At 35.8% G+C, this 25,279-nt stretch overlaps 1 protein-coding gene across 2 annotated transcripts in view; it reads left to right on the forward strand.

Annotated features, from left to right (window-relative positions):
* Positions 1-25,279, forward strand: part of LOC140434418 (rho guanine nucleotide exchange factor 17) — an 81,659-nt gene that overhangs the window by 34,990 nt on the left and 21,390 nt on the right. For both annotated transcript variants that reach the window (XM_072522671.1, XM_072522672.1), the window contains exons 7-8: positions 2,656-3,380; positions 6,822-6,913. In XM_072522671.1, the coding sequence (XP_072378772.1) occupies positions 2,656-3,380; positions 6,822-6,913 (817 nt within the window). The remainder of the gene's footprint in view (positions 1-2,655; positions 3,381-6,821; positions 6,914-25,279) is intronic.

Consider the following 25,279-nt stretch of genomic DNA (forward strand, 5'->3'; position numbering starts at 1 on the left):
TGTGCAGGTCTCTCTCATCTCTGTGCATGATAGTAGATGGTGACTATTCTGAACCGCGCCACAGTCGCAGGTATCGTCCTCCCGGTATCCCCATTTCTTCAGGTTACTAGCACAACGTGAAACGTAAGTTCTTAGCCTGTTTAGCGCTTTCCATGTGGGATATGGCAAATTGTGTCCAGCGGCCATTTCCTCTGAGGGAGCAAAATGTATTGTAGCTAACGCTTGCCATAGGTGTATTCGGCGCGTCATTGGCTCTTCGGGAAGGGATCGTGATTTTTTCAGAAAGCTTTTCCGAGATCTTAATCTACTTGGCTGAACTTGGTGGTCACATAAGGGGTGTCTTCGATCCGTCTCCTGCTTCTTTCGTTCTATCTCTGACGTGACTTGTCTTCTGATAGCAGGTGGAGCGATTCCAACTATAGGGTAGACCTCTTCGATAGGTGTCGGTTTCCGGCAACCAGATATTATACGAACCGTTTCATTTACCGCAACATCGACGTTTTTAGCGTAAGCAGAGTTTTCCCACACTGGTGTTCCAAACTCGGCGGCAGAAAAACATAATGCTAAAGCAGAAGTACGGAGAGTGTGTGGTTGTGCTCCCCATTTTGTGTTTGTTAGTTTGCGGATGATATTATTTCTGGCGCTTACTTTTTTCTTGATATCTTGACAGTGATATCGATAAGACAGAGTTCTATCCAGACATACGCCGAGGTATTTTGGCGTCTCATTGTGTTCCAGCATCTGACCACGCCATTCCACTTCCAGTGTCCTTCGGGCATGCTTGTTTCTAAGGTGGAAAGCACACACCTGGGTTTTTGTAGGATTGGGCTTCAGTGGTTTTCGACATAGTATAGTGCTAAGTCTTCTAGGGCATCTGTCAGTTTTACTTCTACTTCATTGAAGGTACTCCCCTGAGCTGCCACAGCTGCCTCATCCGCGTAAATAAACTGTTTGGTTTGTTGGTTTAAGGGTTCCTCGTTGGTGTAAATGTTGTATAGCAATGGCGCGAGGACACTTCCCTGTGGGAGTCCATTTTTTTGATACCTCCACCGATTGTTCTTGGACTGGAGCGTTACGTAGAAGCGTCTATTCTGGGGAAGACATTTCATTAATCTTGTTAGTTGGAAATCCTTTGTAATTTCGTAGAGTTTTACTGTGGGTAGGTTAACTGTGTCATAGGCGGCAGTCTGGTCTATGAACGCTACTCCTGTTATTTCTTTCCGTTTAAACCCATCTTCAATATGTTAGATGAGATTAAGAGTTTGACTGCAGCAGCGTTTTCCCAGTCTAAATCCTGCTTGTTCAGGAATAATTTTAGTGTCCACAGATTCAGCAATCCGGTTTAGTATCATTCTTTCGAACGCCTAGAAAATGTGACACAAAAGAGAGACAGGTCTTAAACTCTTTGTATCCGCCAGATCCTTTCCTGATTTTAAGAGGGCCCCCACTCTAGCTTTTCTCCACATTTTGGAGATTTGGAATGTACGGACGCAACAGTTCATCATTTTTACGAGCTACTCTAGGGTTTTTGGTTCAAAGTGCTTTATTTGTTCTGTTCGTATATCGTCTAAGCCAGCCGCTTTATTATCTTTCATTTGGTGGATCGCACCTCTCATCTCCTTCAGACAAAAGGAGGTACCTAGAACATCCTCTTCTTCGTCGATATTTTGTTATACTCTCACTTTGTTCTTCCTTGATGTCGTCTTACCATTTTTTAGAAGACGATGGGCTATCTGATCGGGTGTGACTTTTGTCAGATTGGGTGCCGGGATGGCACCCAATAAGAATCTGCAATAAAAAATGGAGTTTTCCATTTAAAATTTCAAAGTGCAGGTCAGGTTTAGTGTCATTCGATAGATTTTTGAACAAAATTAAACCCGTATTTTTTGGTTTTTCATATACTAGTATACTTCTTGAGATATTAAAGAAACCGTTTCCATAATTTTCTTATAGTATCAAAATAAATCGGTTTTTCCGATTATAGCGCCATCTATCGAAATTCGAAAAAATGTCAGGAATAAAGGTTACTTATTTTTGCATATGTAATCCAAATCTGCCATAAAAAATGGAGTTTCTATTTAAGATTTCAAAGTTGTCCCCAGTCCCACCCCCAGGGGATGGGGATGAGAGGTCTTATTTGGTATTATTCGATATATTTTTGAAGAATATTGAACACGTATTTTTCAGTTCTTTTACCCGTTGTAAATTTCGCGAAATATTCGACCGTCCCGCTTCTTTGCCACACTCTGTATATAACAGTAATAGAAAATGATCAACTCTTGATCAGCTCTCGATCATTTTCAAATATTAAAACATTTATGGTAAACAAATAATACTATGTCATTAATAATTGACAGTTTTACGTCATTTTAATAGTATGTTGCTGACATTTCTAATTTTTCCGAAGAAACACAACCGAATCGAGATCTCGAATAACTTTTGATGAATAATGAAAAACGTTTACATTTATCACGTTCCACAATTAAAGCTTCCCCTATTCTAGTGTTCCCAAATAAAGTTTGTACGACTCGACACCGCACCGTTAAGCTATGAACAAATAACTTTTTTTTGTTACGCGGGATCCAGGACTACATTTTACAAAAAAATAGTATTGATCAAAAAAATTAGTAACGTACAATTTACTTACATTTTTAGGTGACTGCAAGACAAAATAGTGGCAAATTAACTATAGATTCCCTTTTGATAAAACCTATACAAAAATTTCCCAAATACGAACTTCTATTACAAAGAATAATCAAACACACTGACGAGAGTCATCCGGACCACAACCTTCTTCTAGCAGCACAAAGCCAAGTACATGAACAATTACTGAAAATAAATTGTACTGAAAGAGAAGCATTAGACTTGGAACAACTGAGGGAAATAGAAGGATTGATAGATGGGTTAATAAATCTAGCGGTGGCGGAAAGGCAGTATCTCAGACATGATTATGTATCGATGTCTCACCGTACAGGGTATAGAAAAGAAAGAGCGTTATTTCTTTTCAGTGATCTCTTAGTAATCACGGGTATAAAGAGGAAAAGCGGGACTATACGAAGACCGACTACAGGCCAAGGGGGTATTACTAGTACGTTAGAAGCGAATAAGTATAAGCTGTTAATGAAAATACCGTTGGAGGATATAGAACTGAATCGATCCAAAGATGACAATATGAGGCAAATTATGACGGAAGTTGATAATTTAACAGATGACATATCGCTATTAAATCAGATACATGAACTGGCATGTAATTTACATTATAGTCATACAAATTTGGATGAAGTCGTCAAAGAAATGTTGGCTTCCTTGAACAAACATCTAATAGAGCAACAAAATTCGGATTCACAACTAGCATGTTTGGATCTTACGATATCTACACCGTAAGTATAACCATGCGTTAAAATTTATTTTGATGTTTCATAGCATTTTTTGACTTAAGAAATATATTTTGTTACCCTAACCTATTCTATCGTAAGGTTGGGCATTGTTTCTATTCATTTTTTTTAAATTTTTTCTAGTATTTATGGTAACAATCGTTATTTTCTCTAGTTTTTATTCATTTACTAATAATGACCGAAGCATCTGTTTAGAAGAATATATAAAAAAAACTATCTTAAACTTACTTAAAAAGGTAATGTGTGGTGTAATCAAATCGTTCTCTTAAATTTCGCGTTCATGATGCCCCCAATTTATTATTCCTTTATATGTGGATTATATTGCACGCTTGCTGAAGACCACATATCTTTTTGATTTTCTTGACATGTAACTGTTCTTCAGAGACTAAGAGAATACAAAGAAATTATTAATACCATAAAGAACAGAAAATTGCTTACTTCGGCCAAAATATGCGTAATAATAAATACCGACTCCGACGTCAAGACAAGATTGAGGGCAAGAGAGACCCTGGACGCAAACGTATATCCTGGCTGGCCAATCGTAGGAAATAGACTGGTCTAACCTCAACTGATCTATTTAGAGTTACCAACAACACTAAAGATAGGCACCTTCGGAAGAAGTAACTGTTGTAAGTAATATCCACATTTACAAGTAATCGTTTAAAGTCCAACAGTTTGTGAAAGAATATCACATAAAATTACGAAAAACAATTGAAATAAAGTGAAAAGAAGCCAAACCCAAACTATTCTAACTTGATTAAAACAATACGTTCATTAAAAATTTATAATTTATTAATAAAGTTAATCAATATTAAAAGGAAAAGACAGTTAAGATTTGATTTCACGTACAGGGAGCTTGCGCATCCGCTTATACGTATTTCGGAATAATAGGCCTCACCAGAACGGCTTTCGCAATCGCTCTGAACGTGAAAATAAATCTTCTCTGTCTTAGGAAGCAACTCTAATAACATGGCTTCGTATAGACGCAGTGTAGCGACATCTGATAATAAAATCGTAAACTAATTTTCGAAACCAAATTCAGAATTTCGCTTTAATCTGTGCCTTCTAAGAATTGCAAGGCAAAACAGACGTTGATAAAGATGTTATGAGAGACATGGGAAATCTAAAAATTGCATTCCACAACTTATCTCCTCAATTAAGCAAAATTCTTAGCGAATTGGTTTCTAGTACTCGTACAGAGTGTCGAAATAAAAAGGAAAAGACAGTTAAGATTTGATTTCACGTACAGGGCGCTTGCGCATCCGCCTTTACGTATTTCGGCCTAATAGGCCTCATCAGAACGGCCTCATTAATCAATATTGTTACGACAGTCCTGTGAGATTTATTCCATATAGAAAAAGTCCCTTGACAAAATAGAAGTATTAAAACAATCTGTAATGTTCGGAATGTAATCTAAAAATCCCGAAATATCTCGTAATGTGTGGAACGTCAAAAAATTTATAAAAACACTGAAAGGGGACAGTTTAGAGAACAGTAGTATTTTGAATAGTTGTCATTATGTAAACAAATATTGTAATAAAACATTGTTGGTGTTTGAATATAGTCATATTAAAGAAGTGTAACATTGATGACAGCGGTGGGATTGAAGAGGAGATATTAAATAATTGTTGATGCTTAATACATGATCTACTGAATTTGATAAAGAAGCGGATACATCAGCTTGCATGCCCCGCATGCTTTTTAAAAATGGAAGAGAAAAAGAAAAGTCATCGAGAATAAGAGGAAGAGAAAAAGGAGAAGAGTAGACAAGAAGAACGAGAGAAAACAGGAAAAGCATAGAAAGGAAGAGAAAAAGAAAAGGAGGAGAGGCGTAGAAAAGTAGAGGTAAAAATCGTAAATAGTTTATCCCAAATCCTTGAAAATTTTAAGTTAGAGAAAATCGGATAAGGGTAAGTAAGGTAAGTAGAATAGACCAATTAGAATAACAACAAAATTGTTAAGAAAAGAAAAGAGAACAACAACCAAAAAAATTTTAAATCTTGTTTAAAAAGACAGATAGTTGAGTTAGCAAGAAAAATTGGTACCCAAGATTTTATATATAATATTGTTTCAGTAACTTATGTCGAATCTGAACAATCAGCCTCATCATCTTTATGAGGCTGATTTATGCTTTATGATAGACGTTTTTCTTGAAAGTATTCCTGCAATCGGAGATGGACGTGGCAGAACCCGAATCGAAATTCGGCATGTTCAAATGACACGACTGTTTTACTCGCTAGTCTATCAGCATCAATAAACCGCAAGTAAAACCAACGTTGGTTGAAACTGCGGTATAGACTCGTCCGTCGATCACCAACTTAGGATCAAGTTAGCGTTTTCTGTAGCAAAGTGTATCCTCTTTCTTGCGGACTTGCCGGGTATTGGACACACTATAATTTAGCGGATATACAGTAGACTCCCTCTATAATGAGAACTGAAATGGCAGACTAATTACCTCGTTATAAACCGATCTCGTTATAGCAGACAACAATAGTACTGTGCATACATATGAATATGTAGTTTTCTAAAACATTAACTTCCTATAGTGAAGCCATTCAGAGCAATATCAGATCCTAAATATTATTTGAATCTCGTTTTTGAAAAAAAGTTATTACTTTTATTTTCAATGAAATACATTAAAACAAAAAAGAGTTGTTTTCTTTTATTGTCAATGATATACGTTAAAACAAAAAATCTGTACTTACATTTTTTTCCAACTACATAATGTATAAAGCGTATTTTCAAGGATAACATGAACAATTGCTTCTGCAATTGGAAGAAGTCTGTCATTTTTGACTGCTTTAAATTGTGCAGTATTATTCTATCATATTTTCTAAAGATGTGAAATAGTTGTATTTATTGTAAAGAAGTTTATTGCGGGCGACAGTTAAGTTTATTGCGGGCGGCAGTTAAAAAGGGTATTTATTTATAGCCACGGTCGGGCCAAAAACGTAAAAAACATGTTTTTGGATCTTATTTTCTCTCGGTATAACCAAATTTGCCTCGCTATAGAGGGTTATAGTTCAATAGAAATTTCACGGGACATCTAATGTACCTCGTTATAAACGAAACCTCGTAATAACCGTGTTCGTTATAGAGTGAGTATACTGTATTTGTTTCCCGTTGCAAAAGGGTTAATTTTCGCTTAGGTCAGACTACACTGGAAGATTTCAGAATGTAGAATATTTGTCATACTATTTTTATTGCAGGCTCTTCTATTACTTTTATTCGAGATTCGTCTTCTTTTCTTCCTCATTACTCTAATTCTAGTATATTTTTTTTTAATAATTTTTACTTCATTATACATTGATTTGACGTTTTTTTAACTTATTATGTTTTTAATTATATTTTCATTATACTGTATTTTGTGTTATTAGTTTAAAATAAAAAATATTGTATGGTTACTTGAAATGAAATATTTTTTAGTAACGGCCCTGAAAATGTTTCCATAATATTTACAAATGTAGAGAAAAGAACATCTTGGGAGGAGTCCTTGACTGAAGCTAAACAAAAATTAGGTAAATATTATTAACTCTTTCTTATTACTTGTTAAAGCATAGTTCTTTGATTTTACAATTTGCATGTCCCATTTAGTATTTATTTGATTAGAGAAGAATACGGAGTCAATAATTTGGCTGTCATCTCTATCTGTGGTAGTTCCACCTCGTCCTAAACCAGTTCATCGAGTGAGCAGAGATTCTTTTTAAGCAATATACTATGGCAGAGTAGTCTTCTCGTACCGCCGTTACACTTTACACTTGTTGCACACTCGAGAGAGTTACACCAACCACCACAGAATACACCATTGAATACACCAACCCAACAAGAAGCGAAAGCTTTGTCGGTACCTTTGATCACACTTTGATGTTCGGAGGACAGAAATTTCGGAGTGACAGTGACAGTTAAACTACTTAGTACACTAAGAAAAAAGTCAAAAATATCGATTGGTTTTTTTTTAACAAACAAATTAACGTACTAAAAGTATTTTAGTACGTTAAAAAACGGATAAAAAGCGATTGAATTTGAGAGTTAATTAAGAGAGTTAAGAGAGAATTAAAGCAATCGATTTCTATTACTTTTATCGTTTTTTTAAGGTTAATAAAAAACTTCATCACTCAAAATCTATATTTTTTACTCAAGACTTTTTTACTTATCAATATAGAATTATACTTTTGAAATTTCTATTAACTATGTCTTAAGTTGCTGACTTTTTTTTGTCTCCTTTTGAGGAATTTCTTTGAATGTGAATATCTATTAACCTCCAACACCACGATATTTTCTGTAGATGCGGCTAGAATGACTGTATACCCCTTCGATTTCTTTCTGTGCATTTGGGGTCTCTGAAACTTCTGGTTGTACTATACTAAATTCAATTCGCCAGGACATATCAAATTTATGGTAGGAAAGGATAAAAAGTTGCAATAAAACAGAATAATAATAGAAATTTATTGTAATTAATATACACGTATACCCCTTCGATTTCTCTTTCTGTGCATCTGGGGTCTCTGAAACTTCTGGTTGTACAGTACTGCATTCAATTTGCCTGGATATATCACATTTGTGGCAGGGAAGGGTAAAAAGTTGTAATAAAACACAATAATAATAGAAATTTATTGTAATTAATACTAATAATAATGTTTATTTAGGAAGCTTACATTATAATATAGATTTACAAGAAATAAGCATAGTGAATACTAAATAAACATGAAAAATCACTGAAGTAGAGCTAGCATAAAAGTAACACCCCTTGTGTGTGAGACTTAAAAAATATATATACAAACAAACAAATATTTAACAAATATATAAATATAAACATATGCGCACTTACATAAATACATTTATTTTAATATAACATGTGACATAAATATGTCAATAAATTCAAGAAATGTTGTAGTTGGTAAACAAAGTCTATTTAGATATTTTTTATTTATTTCAATTCATCAGTTCTACACAAATGTGTTGTTTTGTTTTCAATCCATTGCTTACTTTCATATTTATATCTATGTTTTTTATAACTCTTAATTTGTTTTAAATTCTCCGGTAGACAATTGTATCATTTGGGCCCTATGTAGCCAACATATTTCTGGAGTATGGATTTATTACATTTAGATAAAATTGCATTATTGCTTGTATAACTAGTTTGATGCGCATGATTGCTAATGTTTAATATTATCCTTTTTTGTTTCATGCATGTGTATAAGGACTTTGTAACAGAACAATTTACGTAACTACAGTTAAAAATTGATTCTCGTTGTATCAGTTCGCTGTAATATCTTAAATTTTTTCCATAAATAATTCTTATTAACGACTTCTGAATGTTTATAGAATACAAGTAAATATTCCTTATTCCACCCCATTCTAAAAGAATATCATAGGCATGGATAAACATAACCTGGATGGGAATAGAATAGAAATATGCTTTATTGTCATTGAAAATTTTACAATTTTATGGACAAAGCTTACAAAGACTCAGAGAAAAAAAAACAATAACAAATTGCATAATCAACCGTAGGAACTAATAAGTTTAAGCTACTTTGGGTAATGATGACGCACGGGTAAAGAATTATGGAACTGTACATAAACATATTGTAATTTCTTAGTTATTAATTAAGAAACTCTTCTACTGAATAATATGGTCTTTCAGATAGATATGTCGTAAAGGGAGATAGTTGTATAGTTTTTTGCAGAATATAATATAGATTTGTTTACTAACTCAGTGAACGGGATCGGTAAATAAACATCAAAGGTTGAATTTTCGGTGGAGTAGTCATGATTAGGTATTGATGGAAAGACATGTAGGTGTTTACGAACCAAGCAGTTTCTAAAATATACAAAGAAGAAAGTGTTAAAATCCCGTGATCTTTGAAGTAGACTCTGCAATGTGTTGTTCTTCTGAGGCCAAACAGATTCCTTATTACTTTTTTTTATTTAAGACATTACAACGGATTGGGCAGCTGTACCAGATCTTATTGCATAGCAGGCTGAGGCTAGTTGGGTTGGAGTATTCTGTGCACCAACGTTTCTCGCAGTTTCGTGCGGGCCGCGGCCATCTTTTAAAGCTGTCACAAATTGTTTCAATAACAGAATTTATGCTCATTTCAATAGACTAACAATGACAACGCTACACAATAAAAACAAACAACTACAACCTTCTTTTAAGCAATCAGTTAGTAAACTAATGTTTATAAATTTACCTTTTTAAAACCGAAAATAATACAAAAAAAAATAAAATTTTCATGAAATATCAATTTACGGGATGAGTCTAATTTTATGCTCGGTAGTGTATAAAAGACCAACTATTTCACTAAATCTACTTAATTTTTATCTTATTTGTTCAGTCAAATTCTATTTTATTTAATTTTGTGTTTAATGTATCTATTGTGAAATAAATGTCTGATGAACATGTAGTATGGATTACTATTCAAAATATCATTTAATTACTATTGGATTTCGTTACTATTCGATTCATTTATTATTATCAACTCATCAGTATTTCCTTAATTTTTTTCAGTTGTAAAGAAGGTACTTTATGATCAAATGATATCTGCCAAATTTTCTCTTTTAATTTAAAATGGTAATTTTTAACAACGGTATCGAAATTCTTTTCCTGACACTGAGCTAAATTTAGTTTTGCATATGGTAAGTTATTGCCATCAGTGTTTTTTCCTGATATTTGTTTACGTGACTCAATTCAACTTAACCTTTCATAGCTCCTCCATAATAATAAATATAATAAATTCTCCTTTTCTTAACACTGCATCTTGTTTCGTCTTCTTTGATATTCATCCATCTAACGTCATAAGTCTCTTTTAATTGTTTAAATGCTTGATGCTACTTGACCATATTTCCTCATCTATATATTATAGAACTACTTCAAATATAATGTACGTAGAATTTGCATTGCAGACAATTATTCCTTAAATAACTCAGGTGAAACTACAGACCATAGCATCAGGATGTAGGAGCAAATTGGGGTACAAAGACTGTACCCCAATTTGCTCTGTATATAGTAACATATACTATATATACAGTAGTATAAAACTAAAAAATAATTGGGATTTGCTTAGTATTTTTTTTTGTAACCCTATCCATTTTCATGGTAAAGGGCGTTAAGGAAAAAAAATGTTGCCCATTTTTTAAGATTTTGCCGAAACTATTGGCAACATTGTAATGAAATGTTATTCAAATATGTTTAGGAAGATGATACACCCCATGAACACGGTTCGTAGACTTACTACGGTTGCCTCTTCCGCCTAGCCAATGAACATTAAGCCCGAAACTGTACTCTCGTGACGTAATTCTTCCCCCTTCAACCAATCAACACTGCAATCGACCTGCCCTCTACATTCAGTTTCAATCACGAATAAATGGGTTTTGTATTCTTGTGTACTCTGGTGACGTAACTCAATCATCCCCACCCCAGTCGGAAGAGGCAACCGTAGTAAGTCTACGAATCGTGCCCCATGAATTTGTTTTTACATCTGACTCTCATAGATGCCGCCAATTATTGTTGACTTATCGTCATAACAATCAATAAATGTCAGTTTTCCATCGCAAACTTAGAGAAAATCGTGATATACCTATTAGAACTTTATCACTACGTTATACCATCATCGGTTATTACTTTATAATTTTCAAATCAAAATATTCCGAAAATGATACACATTATCGAGGTTTACCAGGAGTATCTTTTACCCTTAAAAAAGTTATGTTGAATAATACTTGATACGAACCTTGTAACTAGCGCGATCTATGAAATTCAAATATAAAAACAAATTCATGGGACGTATCAGCAAAGAATATAGACGCAGGTAGAAGGACACTTCAAATGGACGATTTGGTCACCGGTATTATACCTCAAAACACTCCTCAAGAGGGCGACTGGATAAACCCAAAATTTAGTCAAGGAAAGAGAGGAGACATGCAGTCCATTTAAGACGACAAAGGGACTACTACAGGGTTGCTCCACATCCCCCACCCTGTTCAAAATATTCCTGGAAAAAACCCTGAAACCATGGAAAAGAAAGTGCGAAGGAATGGGTATACCAGTAAGGAACGAATATCTATATACGCTAAGTTTTGCCGACGACCAAATAGTGATCGCACAAGACGAGGATGACCTCAGTTTTATGATGAGAAAACTGGAGCAGGAATATACAAAGAATGGGATGGAAATAAACCTAAAGAAAACTGAATACCTAACAACGGAGAATACAGAAATAAAACAGCTGGAAATAGACGAAGGTAAACAAATCAAAGGAACAGACAAGTATAAGTATTTAGGTTTCATAATATCAAACAAAGGAACAACGGAGGAAGATATAAAAAATAGACTAGGACAAACAAGAGACTGCATACGAAAATTGAACCCGGTACTATGGGATAAGAACATCAGCATGACAACAAAGAAAAAAATATATAATACCATGACAAGAAGTATCCTCACTTATGGGTGTGAAAATTTGACAATAAATAAGAAAACCAAAAACAAAATAAGAGCAACAGAGATGGAATTTCTAAGGAGAAGCTGCAGAGTAACAAGAAGAGATAGGATAAATAACATGGAGATTAAGAGGAGAATGGGCATGAACTCCGACATAATAGACTACATCGAACAGAAGAGGTTAACCTGGTACGGACATGTCAGAAGAGCAGACCAAAATCGGTGGATAAATAGAATAACAGAGTGGAGCCCGATAGGAAGAAGAAAGAGAGGCAGACCCCGAAGATCTTTCAGAGATGAGGTGGACGAAGCAATGAGTAGAAGAAACCTACAGGAAGGGGACTGGCTAAACAGGAAAAATTGGAGAAAACGGTTGAGTGAAGGAATACAGTGAAAACTGTGGAAATCCTTGTATATATATAAGAGAGGGGACGCGTAATTGTATGGAATTGACTGAAGCCTAAACCGGCACCAGAAAGATTGCCAGGTCATATTTTATTTGTTCAGTAGATTGAGAATAATGGATATCAGAAAATCAGTAAATTTAAGTTGAAATCAGTAGATCTACTGAAAAATCAGTAGACATGGTAACCCTGCGAGAGGTAGTAATGGGCAAAGTAAGGGGACCAAAACATACATGAAAACATACGGTCACATCGAAACGTGCAGTGCATCGAAACTGGCTTCACTTTTCAAAGGTTTATTAAATGAACGTTACCTGACCTCACACCTGACCTCTCTCTTTCCTTGTCTAAGACTCAAACAGTGGCCGTCGGCTTAAAATCATCCTGAAAGATATTGTTAGGGGGGAGTGAGAAAGGATTATGAATGGAGCTATTCGATGCCATTGATTTGCAAACTGTCTTTTTTTGTTTTTTTCACAATAAAATCTTTATTGTTAATATATTAAATTGTTCAATTTTTATTTTAAAACTTAAAAAGGTATGAAATTTTCAATATTAAAAGTATTTGTATTTTTATTACATGTAAATAAAATTTTATAACTTTGAATTAAAAATAGGTTTGTTCCAACACAAAGAAAAACCGTCACGTAACTTTTATTATACTGTTTTTCTGCCCAAAAATTTTATTTCCTCAGGACATTTCATTAAACATTAGATTATTTTCGAAATTATTTCATTAAATAATTGTCCTGTTCAAAAAAGTACTCAATAAAACTTTTTACTAAATTTTGAAATTTTCCATTTCGTCGAAACTTTTCATCCATAATCTTTTAATAACAAGTAACAGCGTTCCTGAATTATTTTTGAAATATTTAACAGTAAAAGTTTTTACGCTATATGGGCACTATTTAATCTTGTTTTAAAATAACAAGTACTAGTAAAACATAATTTTCACAATGAATAAATATTGTTTGCATATTATTTGGATCAACTATATTTAAGTTTTTGTATACTCGTTAACATAGTCCACCCACAGGGTCCCTTAGCTAAACGATGGTTTATGGAACTGCAGAAGTTCATTCTGACCTCCGATAAGTGCTTGCTCCACTTTATTAGTGATCAAATTTGCTCGAGCCCGATCTAGTTGTGTATCAGGATGGTGTCGGTGTGCTACTAGCATTCTGAATACTGAACGGTGCTTTATGACCTAGTCTGCTTTATAGAGTCCCTTGGTTTCTTAGAGGGGGGTGATGGTATTCTCCCGAAGTCTCTTTTTATCCTCGGGTGTTGCTGATTTGGGATCTGGGATCTGGTTGCTGGGATCGCCAACCTTCGAAAGGAGACGGCGCAATGAGAAGAAGTTGCTGATTTGGTTTTCTTGGAATTTGCTATGGTCCATGTCCCAGCAGCCATTTTTGTCTTTTTTCTCATCTTCCTTTGTTGAGCTCTAGAGATGCGTTATTTAAGACACTGTTTTATTTTTTAAATCTAAAAATTTTAAATTATACTTTACAATTTCGAATTTTCAAATTGTGAAAAATAATTCTTTGGTGTATGTGCTAAAAAGCAATTCTAGCTTACTAACGAGATCAGGAATTGTTTTTTGATCGAAATACTTTGGAATTTTTTGGACTTTCTCTCCCTGTGATTGGCTTTTAATTTATTTTATTTATAATTTATAAGAAGAGTGTTTTAATTATATGATTCGTAGATTTGTACATATTTAAATTAAAAATTTGAATCACAATATTTTTTCTAAAAAGATTCAGTTATTAAAAGTTAAAATAATATTTTATTTTCTTCAAAAAATTTTATAAAACACAAAAATTTATTGCTATTCTACGACCATGCAGCATCTACATTATGATGAAAATATCTAAAGTTGCATTTGTTGTCCCACTCTTTCATATTTTAGAAGCAGTATATTCTAACTCGATGAATAGCGCTGACATAACCGCTCACTAGTGGTACAAATAAGGAACTAAATGTCATCAAGTGCCACCAATCACGCACTTCGATGTTCATTGCCCTTCCTTCTGGAACATATAATTAAATTTAATTGGTTGAGAAATGAAAAAGTTTCATATAAAAGTTAATTTATCTTTAAATATGGGACATTTTCGGATCTCAAGTCAGTTGTGTCAGTTGTGATAGTAGTGTCTAACTCATGGTTTTACCCGTGTAGGGTAGCTCGCTAGAGCACTTTGCTCGAAGGGCTCTGTTTCTTTCTAAGACTCTGAAGCTGAGTTTTTTTCTTCTTAGAAAGAATGTGTTTTATTTCCACCACCTAATAAAACCATAATGGCATTGTCTCTTCAAGATAATGCCACAATAAGAGCGTACCGGCCAACTACGCAATATTACACCATATTGCGCAATAGTTGGACAAATTAATAAACATGGAATTTTTGCACCAAGTTGCAATCAGTTTTTCATACGTTTATTAATTACACCGGAGACGACATGGCGCCCAACCTTCAACGAACTCTACCACGACTCCGAGATGTCAGAGTTCTCATGCTCCGCGATCGAAAATCGCAAACAGTTCCAACACGATGCCTGCATCAAAACCACTTAAGAAAACAGCGGGGAGAAGCATCGGATGTTAGTACACCAAACTAACATGCCGATATCCACCTTCTGCAGGCCTGAAACCGTCGATGTGCCATATCTCCGACGAGCCAGCCTACTTGATGCTAAGTACCTGATGCAATGGATGTCTCCGCAGTAGCCAGTCACTGCCTGCCCTACCATTATGTGGTCCAGAGCACCACGGAGGCTCAGGCAAACTCGCCTACGACACACCGGCGACATGCAGATGGGAAATGTACAGCTAGAGAGGACGAAGCCGCCTTAGAACGAGAGCACGTCGTCGAGGATGGACCTGCAGATGCTGTCAACAACACCGACCACCGCCTGTGAGTGTTTTTGTGCAGTGCAAGTATAGTCGCCTCGTATTTCGGTGAGACTGTGTAAAAATATATTTATCTGTAATAAAAGCAGGCAATAAAAATTAAAATAAAAGTACTCTACCAGGAGTAGTTATTAACTGCAAAATTATCAATGACTGAGATGTATAATAATACAAAGTTTTAATATTCTCATCGATATTTACATTTAGATGAGCCTGGTAAAATATGTACAGTCGCTCAGATAAAGTTATCATCGATGCATTCTTTGCGTAAGATAACAATTTTTGCCTGAGCAACCGAAACCATAAAGTAGTTTATCCTAAGTAGTTTAAATTTAGTTTCGACCCTCCAGTGGTTTACACTTGGGTAGGTAGGTAAAATATTTTATATTATTTTAAACTTTATTTTTAAACGAAATATTGTTTATTTGGATGAAACCTGGTATGGTATTCCGTTAAAAAAAATTGTGACGAATAATAACAAAAAGTGTTCTAATTCAGTACCGCCCAATAAAGGACAGAAGTATAATTTTACACTGCGGTGTAGAAAATGGATGCATCGACGATTTATTATTAATATCGGCAAAAAAAAATTAAAGACATATTTTGAAAAATCTCTTCTTCCAGAATTATATATATTGTTGTGAATTTATTAAAAGGTTCAATATTTATAACACTTACGGATTTAATTTATTTCTTTATTTATATTAACTTATCTGACAATAATTTATATATTATATCCGTACGTAACAAATTCGCGAGCGCGGGTTCAGAATTAACTGTCCCTTCCAAATAAAGTTCCGTTATTATATACCATTGCCGTTATCTCGAATAGTCTAAAACCGTCGATGGCGAAACGGTAAAGGCAACTGGATTTCCCTCGCATCGGTTCTGGAAGGTCGCTCAGGTAAATCGGGCCTCTCGTAAACTCTACAACATATTAGAATAAAAACATGTTTTAAAGGTTAAAACTATGACTCATATTTTTACGTAACATTGCCCCCCTCTCAAAAGATGGTTCCTCCTGGAACCTTGTTGGGACTAGAACTGGAACGGTATGCTGGTATCGGCAACTGGACCCTCTTTTACAACTTCCAGTTGTATAAAAATGACAAAGGACGGTTTTCTCTCCGCACCAGTAACTATGCGGATTGCAACAGACTAACACCTGGACTTCGGTGTCTTTAAAGATCTCCTCCACCATATTTCGGATAACCCTCCAATCTAATTGGCGGCACTCCAACTTTGGCATGGCTAACTTTTGCACGTCGGACTCTAGTACGTGCTCTCTCAATTGAAGTAAGGCTTCCCACACATCTCGGTAGGTAGGTTGGTCACGGGCAGTGTCTTTTGTTACCAGGTAGAAAAGGTAACGTGATGCATCTTGGAGTTTCAAGGTTTTACCGGGAGCTGGCACCTGGCATTGAAGTTCTGCAACTCGACCAAACTTCCTTCGAAAGACGGATGCCAACCCTGGTGCGTCTTTGATACTGGCCGGGATGGTAAGGGCCAGCGAGTAGTCATCGGGGAGCGCGAGTAGATCTTGCTTTTCTTCAGTGGTAACACCATGTCTTGCTTTACCGGTACCTCCATAGGCACCCATGAATTCCTCAAACGTGAGGTCAGACACGTCTTGGACTTGGTTTACTTCCACTTCTTCATCTACGTCGTGGTCACCTTCGAAAGACGCCAGCCGGTTATGGTGTACTATCATCGGCTTTCCCCTCGGAATCTTGCTTATTCGGTAGATGACATCGTTGATCTTCTCCATAATTAGGTATGGGCCTTCCCAAAACTGCTGCAATTTGGGAGAACAACCTTTTCGCTTCTTGGGATTATACAGCCATACTTTGTCGTTCTTCTTAAAGCAACCCTTTTCGGCTTGTGTATCGTACCGTTTCTTCATTCTGTCGCTAGCGATCTGAAGGTGGGAACGGACCAACTCATGTACATCGTCCATTCTTCTTCGTAATTCGATCACATAATCTTCACCTGCTACATCTTCTCCAGGTCGACATCCAAACTCGAGATCACAAGGTAGTCGCATTTCGCGTCCGAATAGGACTTTGGCTGGTGTCTGGCCTGTTGATTCGTTAACAGCAGATCTGTAGGCCATTGTGAAGAACGGAAGGTATTGGTCCCAGTCTCGCTGATGATCGGACACCATCTTTGTCAAATACTTGCCAACTGTCCTATTCATTCGTTCTACCATACCATCCGATTGCGGATGATACGCGGTAGTTCTTGTTTTCTTCATGCCTAGTCTATCACATATTCCTTGGAATAGATCGCTTTCGAAGTTCCTGCCTTGGTCACTATGGATCTCCAAAGGCACTCCAAATCGGCTGATATATTCTTGGATCAACTTATCTGCAACGGTGGCGGCCTTCTGGTCTGGAAGTGCGTAAATCTCGACCCACTTAGTGAAGTAATCCATTACTACCAGCATGTACTTGCCTCCGTTTTCACTTTCTGGAAATGGCCCAGCGATGTCCAAAGCTATTCTTTCAAACGGGCTTCCAACATTATATTGTCTCATAGGAGCTCTCCTTTTTCGGTAAGGCCCGTTACTCGTGGCACAAATAGTACATTTCTTACACCAGTCTTTTACATCGTCGGAACTGTTCATCCAATAAAACCGTTCCCGAATTCGCTGAAGGGTTTTCCTTACACCAAAATGCCCTCCCGATGGACTGTCGTGTAACTGACGAAGTACTTCCGCTATTCTGCTCTTTGGGATCACCAACTGTCTTCTCTTTTCCGAACCGTCATCATTTTCCAGGACTCGTTTAAGCAAGCCATCTTCCATGATAAATGAGTCCCACTGGGCCCAATACGTCTTAACTACTGAGCATAGGTTTGATATTTCTTGCCAAGGTGGTCGACGGTTTTCCTCTTTCCATTTTCGAATTTTCTGTATAACTGGATCTCTTTCTTGTTCTTCTCTAATCTTAATAGGCGTCCAGTCGTCGTTGACCATCGTTGTTCTTAGCACTGCTGCTTCCTTGGATTCCGTTTTGTTGCAGTGGGAACACTCTGCTGGGCATGGCCTTCTGGAAAGAGAATCAGCGTTTCTATGGCTAACTCCGGCCCGGTGCTCAATCTTAAAATCGTATTCTTGGAGTCGTTCGATCCACCTGGCTATCTGACCCTCTGGATTCTTAAACTGCATCAACCACTTAAGGGCGGCATGGTCGGTTCGGATTAGAAACTTTCTGCCATAGAGGTATTGATAGAAGTGCTCTACTGATTTAACTACTGCTAGAAGTTCTCTCCTCGTGACGCAATAATTCCGCTCAGGTTTTGAAAGAACTTTACTAAAATATCCGAGGACTCGTTCCTGTCCTCCTTGAATCTGAGACAGCACTCCTCCAATTCCCACATTACTTGCATCTGTATCTAAGATGAACTCTCCTTCTGGCAGTGGATACCCTAAAATTGGTGCTGTTATTAAATGATTTTTCAAGGTCTCAAAGGCATTTTGGCAGTCTGTATCCCAGCGGTAATCTCTTGCTTCCTCCGTAAGTCGCGTTAATGGCTTAGCGATATCTGCAAACTTCTTAATAAACCTCCGGTAGTAAGTACATAGTCCAAGAAAACTTCTCACTTGATGTTTGTCAGTTGGTTTTGGCCATTCCTTAATGGAATCGATTTTTCCTTTATCCACGGCCACTCCTTCTTTACTGACTATATGACCCAGATAATTGACTTTACCTTGAAATAGCTGGCACTTCTTGGGGTTTAGCATCAATTGGGCAGCTTTAAGTCGATTAAAAACGTTTTCTAAATTCCTCAAATGATCTTCGAATGTCTCCCCCAAGACGATTATGTCATCTAAATAAACCAGGCATGTTTTCCAAGATAACCCTCTCAACACATTTTCCATAAGCCTCTCAAATGTCGCAGGAGCATTACAAAGTCCAAATGGCATAACGTTGAATTGCCACAATCCAGATCCTGTGGTGAAGGCTGTCTTTTCTTTATCGACTGGGTCCATTTCTACCTGCCAGTATCCAGACTTCAAATCTAAAGTAGAAAACAATTTACTTCCAGCCAATGTGTCCAATGTGTCATCGATCCGAGGCAGAGGATAACTATCTTTCTTGGTAACGTTGTTCAGCAAACGGTAATCCACACAGAACCTCGTCGTTCCGTCTTTCTTCTTAACCAGGACCACCGGAGAGACCCATGGACTCGTAGAAGGTTCTATCACCCCGTCTTTCTTCATTTCCTGAACAATCGTTTCAGCTTCCTCTCTCTTCGCCTGTGGTAATCGTCGAGCTGTTTGACGAATTGGCTTAGCATTACCAGTATCAATTTTATGCTTAACAACGGTAGTTCTTCCCGTCTTTCCTCCTTTCGGTACGAAAATATCACGATACTGCCGAAGAAATTCCCTTAATTTCCTTTTCTCCATCTGATTTAGAGACTGTCCTGCAACTGCAACCATTTGGTCGAATTTGTCGTTGGAATTATCAGATGTTGTCGCCTGACGAATTATGGATGTCACAGGTACACAAGTTCCTACTTTTGTCTCTTTCTTTATGGTCACTGGGTAGTCGTTGACATTGATAAGTCTCACAGGAATTTCTTTAGCCGAAGTCACCAATTCCTTTCCAATTATGATTCCACGACCAACCTCATCGTCGTGGTTCCAAGGCTCCATCATAACAGGTCTCCCTTCGTCTACAATTCCCTGTAGTCGCGCTACTATGATCGTTTCGCTTCTCGCAGGCACGACTGTATCTTCTGTAATGGCTGCTTGCACAGTGTTGTCATTATGTGGATGGAGAAATACCTCCTCGTTGCCAACTTTGATTACCTTATTCTTAAAATCCAATTGGAATCCATGCATATTCATTACGTCCATTCCTAATATAACATCCTCTTCGATGTCAGCAACTATAACAGTATGGACAAACTTTTCTGCCCCAATTCCCAATTGTACCTGGATTTCTCCATGAATGTTGGCATTTTCACCTGTAGCGGTCCGAAGTCGTAACCTCGTTGGTAACAGTTTCTTTCGGCTGTTTATAACTGTCGGGCGTATAATGGTTCTGGTCGCTCCGGTATCCACCAACAACGTATGCTTTTTACCATTTATGTCTCCATCTACATATACACTATCTTCACGACATTTCAAAGAAGCTATTAGTATGAGAGGGTCTTTGGAAAAGTTTTGGGTCGAAGCTGCCCCCCTAAGGCTGACCCGTTCTAGTTTTCCTGATGGTGAGTTTCTTGATTTGCGTCGTACCTAGGGTGCTTACAGGAGCTTCGTACGTGTCCTATTTCGCCACAATTCCAGCATCTGATGGTCTTCGTTTTCTTGTATGTCATGCTTTTCATCATATTAACGAGCTGGTCAAGTTTATCTTCATCTTCTTCCTCTTTTACAGTCCTAACTTTACTGTAACCGCCAGAGGCCTGCGTAGCTGACTCATATTCGAGGGCGGCGGATAGGACATCAACCAGCGTCTTGTGACGAGCTAATCGCAGTGTTCTCTGCATTTCATGATCACGAAGACCATCAATAAACGTTTGAACGGCCAATTTTTCCATCATGTCTTCGGGAGCTGTTGGATAAGCATATCGTACTAATCTGGCAATATCTACCTCATATTCTTGAAGAGCCTCATCTTTCTTCTGTCTACGATTTTTAAGCTGTGACTGATATACATGCTCCAAATGTTCGTGGCCATATCGCATATTTAACCTCTTCTTCAGTTGTTCGAAATCATCGGTCTCCTCTACGGCTATGGTCTGAAGCACATCTAAGGCATCTCCTCGAAGAGCGATAGTCAGGTTTACAGCCTTTTCTTTTTCAGACCATCCATTTGCTCTTGCGGCTGATTCGAACTGTTTCATGTAGTTGTTCCATGATGATTTTCCGTCGAAAGTTGGGACTTTAACATGAATAGAACCTCCACTTCCTTCAAATTTCGGCCGTGTCTCCAACTTAAATTTCGTCTCGTCTTCTTTTATCTCCACTGTAATCGGATTGTTACCTCTCTCTGCTGTCCCTGTTTCTTCCATCTTCCTTTCCATCTCTTTAATCTTTTCTTCGAAGGCTAACATATCGGCAGCAACTTGGTTTTTTAACGAAGATATTCTATCGTCCAGGGCAGACATCTCAGAAGTGACTTTGCTTTCTAAAGAAGCGATGTCGCCGGAAACTTTCGAAATATCGCCAGAGACTTTGTTCTCTAATTTCGAAATCGACGAGATGACAGCATCATGTTTGTCTTCAAATATATAAGTCTCTGGATCTAGTCCTTCTTCTAGCAAAGCGTTCTTTAGTCGTTGGACTAACTCAGCCTTTTTTCCGGTAGAAGCTAATTCTCTGTCTTCTAGATGTCTTCTTAAAGTAGTCACTGTCAGCTCATAAATCGTCGTCATTTTCACAATTTATTTTATATTCACTTGTATTATTATTATAAGTCTAATTTATGTTCGATCTCACTCTGACACCATTTGTTGTGAATTTATTAAAAGGTTCAATATTTATAACACTTACGGATTTAATTTATTTCTTTATTTATATTAACTTATCTGACAATAATTTATATATTATATCCGTACGTAACAAATTCGCGAGCGCGGGTTCAGAATTAACTGTCCCTTCCAAATAAAGTTCCGTTATTATATACCATTGCCGTTATCTCGAATAGTCTAAAACCGTCGATGGCGAAACGGTAAAGGCAACTGGATTTCCCTCGCATCGGTTCTGGAAGGTCGCTCAGGTAAATCGGGCCTCTCGTAAACTCTACAACATATTAGAATAAAAACATGTTTTAAAGGTTAAAACTATGACTCATATTTTTACGTAACAATATATATATATATATATATATATATATATATATATATATATATATATATATATATATATATATATATATATATCGAAAAAGAAGTTCGAGCGTCAATTATAATGCTTTCAGCTATCAATATGATGGAAATGAAGTATAAAAAAAGTTCAACTCAGGAACCATAGATGTAAACGTTTAATGTTTTTTTGAAAAAAAAAACAGAAGTTAGTTTTTATAAAATTCACAAAGAACGGAAGTACGTAAAAATATGTAAAAGAACAGTAAACTTTATAATTTTACGAAAATACTTTTGAAATGTGGCACCCGTGGTGTGATAATAATTCTGCAGCTGAAGAGCGAGTGGAACCCTCTAATCAATTGGAATATTTTTACAAAGCCTTGTAGTAAAATGTAAGCGAAATTTTCAATACCTCTCTGATGATACCATCCAAACATATGCTGAAACATGTTTATGAAGAATTGTGTTCTAAATTGTCTAAATCAGAAGCAATTGTAGAAACATGTTTATCAGAGTCCAAAGCAATCTGCTACAAGACTATAGGAGAAATATCTTCTTCTAGACAGAGGAGAAAGCATTGTGCAAATTCACACAAATAAAACCGCACCTAAAGAAACCTATAATCATAACAATATACAAAATGGATGCGGCTAATATTTTTTCAACTATTGAAAGCCTTCGAAGTGAATTGGTTCGAAAGGATATTCTCTTATATTCAGCAACAACGATTTGATGATTTCTTAAAACCCATAATTTTAAGTAAAAAACTATAGACAAGCGCAATAATGGAAAGTACTAGAATAATTATTTCTTTAAGAAACATTTCTATCAGATAGATAACTTAGTATCAAAAAATGAAACGAAATGTTGTTTATTTAGATGAGACCTAGTGTGATACTCATGACAGGACAGAGAATTATAATTTTACACTGCGGTGGAGAAAATAGATGGATCGATGATGTATTATTAATATCTGCAAAAAAATATTAAAGACGCGTTATCATGAGGATATGGAAAGTTTAATTTTTGAATCATGGTTTGAAGAACCTCTTCTTCCGAGATTAACTAAATATAGTGTGATTATCATGGACAACGTATCATATTATTCAAGATTAATGAGAAAATTACAAATATTACTTGAAACAAATTACAAATTCAAGAATTTTTATTTGAGAAAGATTTGTACTTTGAGGCATCATATAGTAAAAAGCATTTGTTAGAGGTTGTTTACAGTAGTACCAGAAGGAATATGTTGTTGATAACTGTACTCGCAGTAATGGGCATACCGTGCTTGGTATGTCCAGTATTACAATTTACAATACTTCCTCCTTACTATTGTAAATTGAACCCAATAGAGTTAATATGGACATAACTTAAAGGAAATAGAAGAAGAAACGTGGCTCCTAAATTTTTGTCTACTGCTCTCTAGTTAATTAGAAGAGAAGTCACAAAGATCACAGCAACCAACTGGAAAAGTGTAATCAAACATGTAATCGCAGTGGAAAATGACTATGTTAAATATTTACCAGCATTAACCAAATTAACTATAAATATAGAAGATACAACTGATACTAGTGATTCTGAGTAGATTAGTAAGTTATTTCTAACTAGGTGTTAGTTGAAACCTTTATTTTTATTGTAATTGTACAAATTCTCGTTTTGCTTATATATCTTTGAAAATAGAGTACAAATACACTTCATGATAGAACAAAAACATACAACATAATTTAATTTAAAATAATCAAAGTACAGGTTAGGATATTATAAAATACCTGCTAGATATATAAAAAAAGATGTTCATAAAAGTTTTAGACCTCTAACCCATTTTTAAATTATTGAGGTACTAAGTCTTCTCTCACACGGTGTCAAACCAAAGTTGTTAATAGAATACCCTGTATATAATTTAAAAAATGAATTCTCTATTTTTTTTATTACAATATCTAAGTTATCAGGGATAAAATGTGATCATAAGTTTTAAAACTTATGAGCAGTTGTGTTATTAAAACGTTTGTATACTAAAATACTTGTACATAAAAAATTTGTTTAATTGTATGTGATAATTACTTTTATTAACAATTTTTTATAGGTATTGTTATTTTACAATAAGTTCTATTTAGCCGAGTCGATTAGTGTTATCACTTCCTAGATATATCACAGAAGTTAAAAACACCAATATTTTTTATTTAAACTTTATAGAAAATGAAACTTTTTCTTAAATAACATTAAATAAAAATAAAAACTTTTATTTAATTAAAAATTAGATATCTACGCTACTGTTCAATAAAGTGGTGGTAACTCTAACAGTGTTGCCATTTTACTAGTATTTTACTCCTCTGGTTCCTATAAATTTTCTCACGAAATTACGTGTCGACTATACGCGCTACGCGAGTGTATGCGAGTGTAGTGTGTGTTAGAGGACTGTAAGTAGATCTCACAATATGGACATATACACTTTTAATATATTTTATGTATTTTTTTCTTTCCTATATGTGATTTGTAAAAAAAAAATTGTTTTCTTAAGTTTTTTAATAAAATCATCTTTTTTTATCAGCCTCAGAGTCTCCAAAGCAGGGGGGATGTCATCAAGTGCCACCAATCACGCACTTCGATGTTCATCGCCCTTCCTTCTGGAACATATAATTAAATTTAATTGGTTGAGAAATGAAAAAGTTTCATATAAAAGTTAATTTATCTTTAAATATGGGACATTTTCGGATCTCAAGTCAGTTGTGTCAGTTGTGATAGTAGTGTCTAACTCATGGTTTTACCCGTGTAGGGTAGCTCGCTAGAGCACTTTGCTCGAAGGGCTCTGTTTCTTTCTAAGACTTTGAAGCTGAGTTTTTTTCTTCTTAGAAAGAATGTGTTTTATTTCCACCACCTAATAAAACCATAATGGCATTGTCTCTTCAAGATATGCGCAATAGTTGGACAAATTAATAAACATGGAATTTTTGCACCAAGTTGCAATCAGTTTTTCATACGTTTATTAATTACACCGGAGACGACATAAAATCTTGATCAACTTGTGCTTATTCTCTATAACATGTGTATAACCTTTGCCGAGAGTAAAAAATGACAGTGAAAGATCCTTCTTAACGACTCTATGTATATTCTTTGGTAAAATTCTTTCTAGTATTCTTTTATCAGCTTCCACGACATATTCGTATACAATTTCATTACAATGTTGCCAGTAGTTTCGGCAAAATCGTAAAAAATGTGTAACATTTTTTTTCAACGCCCTTTATCTTGAAAACGGATGGCGTACAAAAAATTTTTATTAAGCAAACCCCAATCATTT

The sequence above is a fragment of the Diabrotica undecimpunctata genome, chromosome 2, assembly GCF_040954645.1.
Source record: "Diabrotica undecimpunctata isolate CICGRU chromosome 2, icDiaUnde3, whole genome shotgun sequence".
Taxonomy (NCBI): Eukaryota; Metazoa; Arthropoda; class Insecta; order Coleoptera; family Chrysomelidae; genus Diabrotica; species Diabrotica undecimpunctata.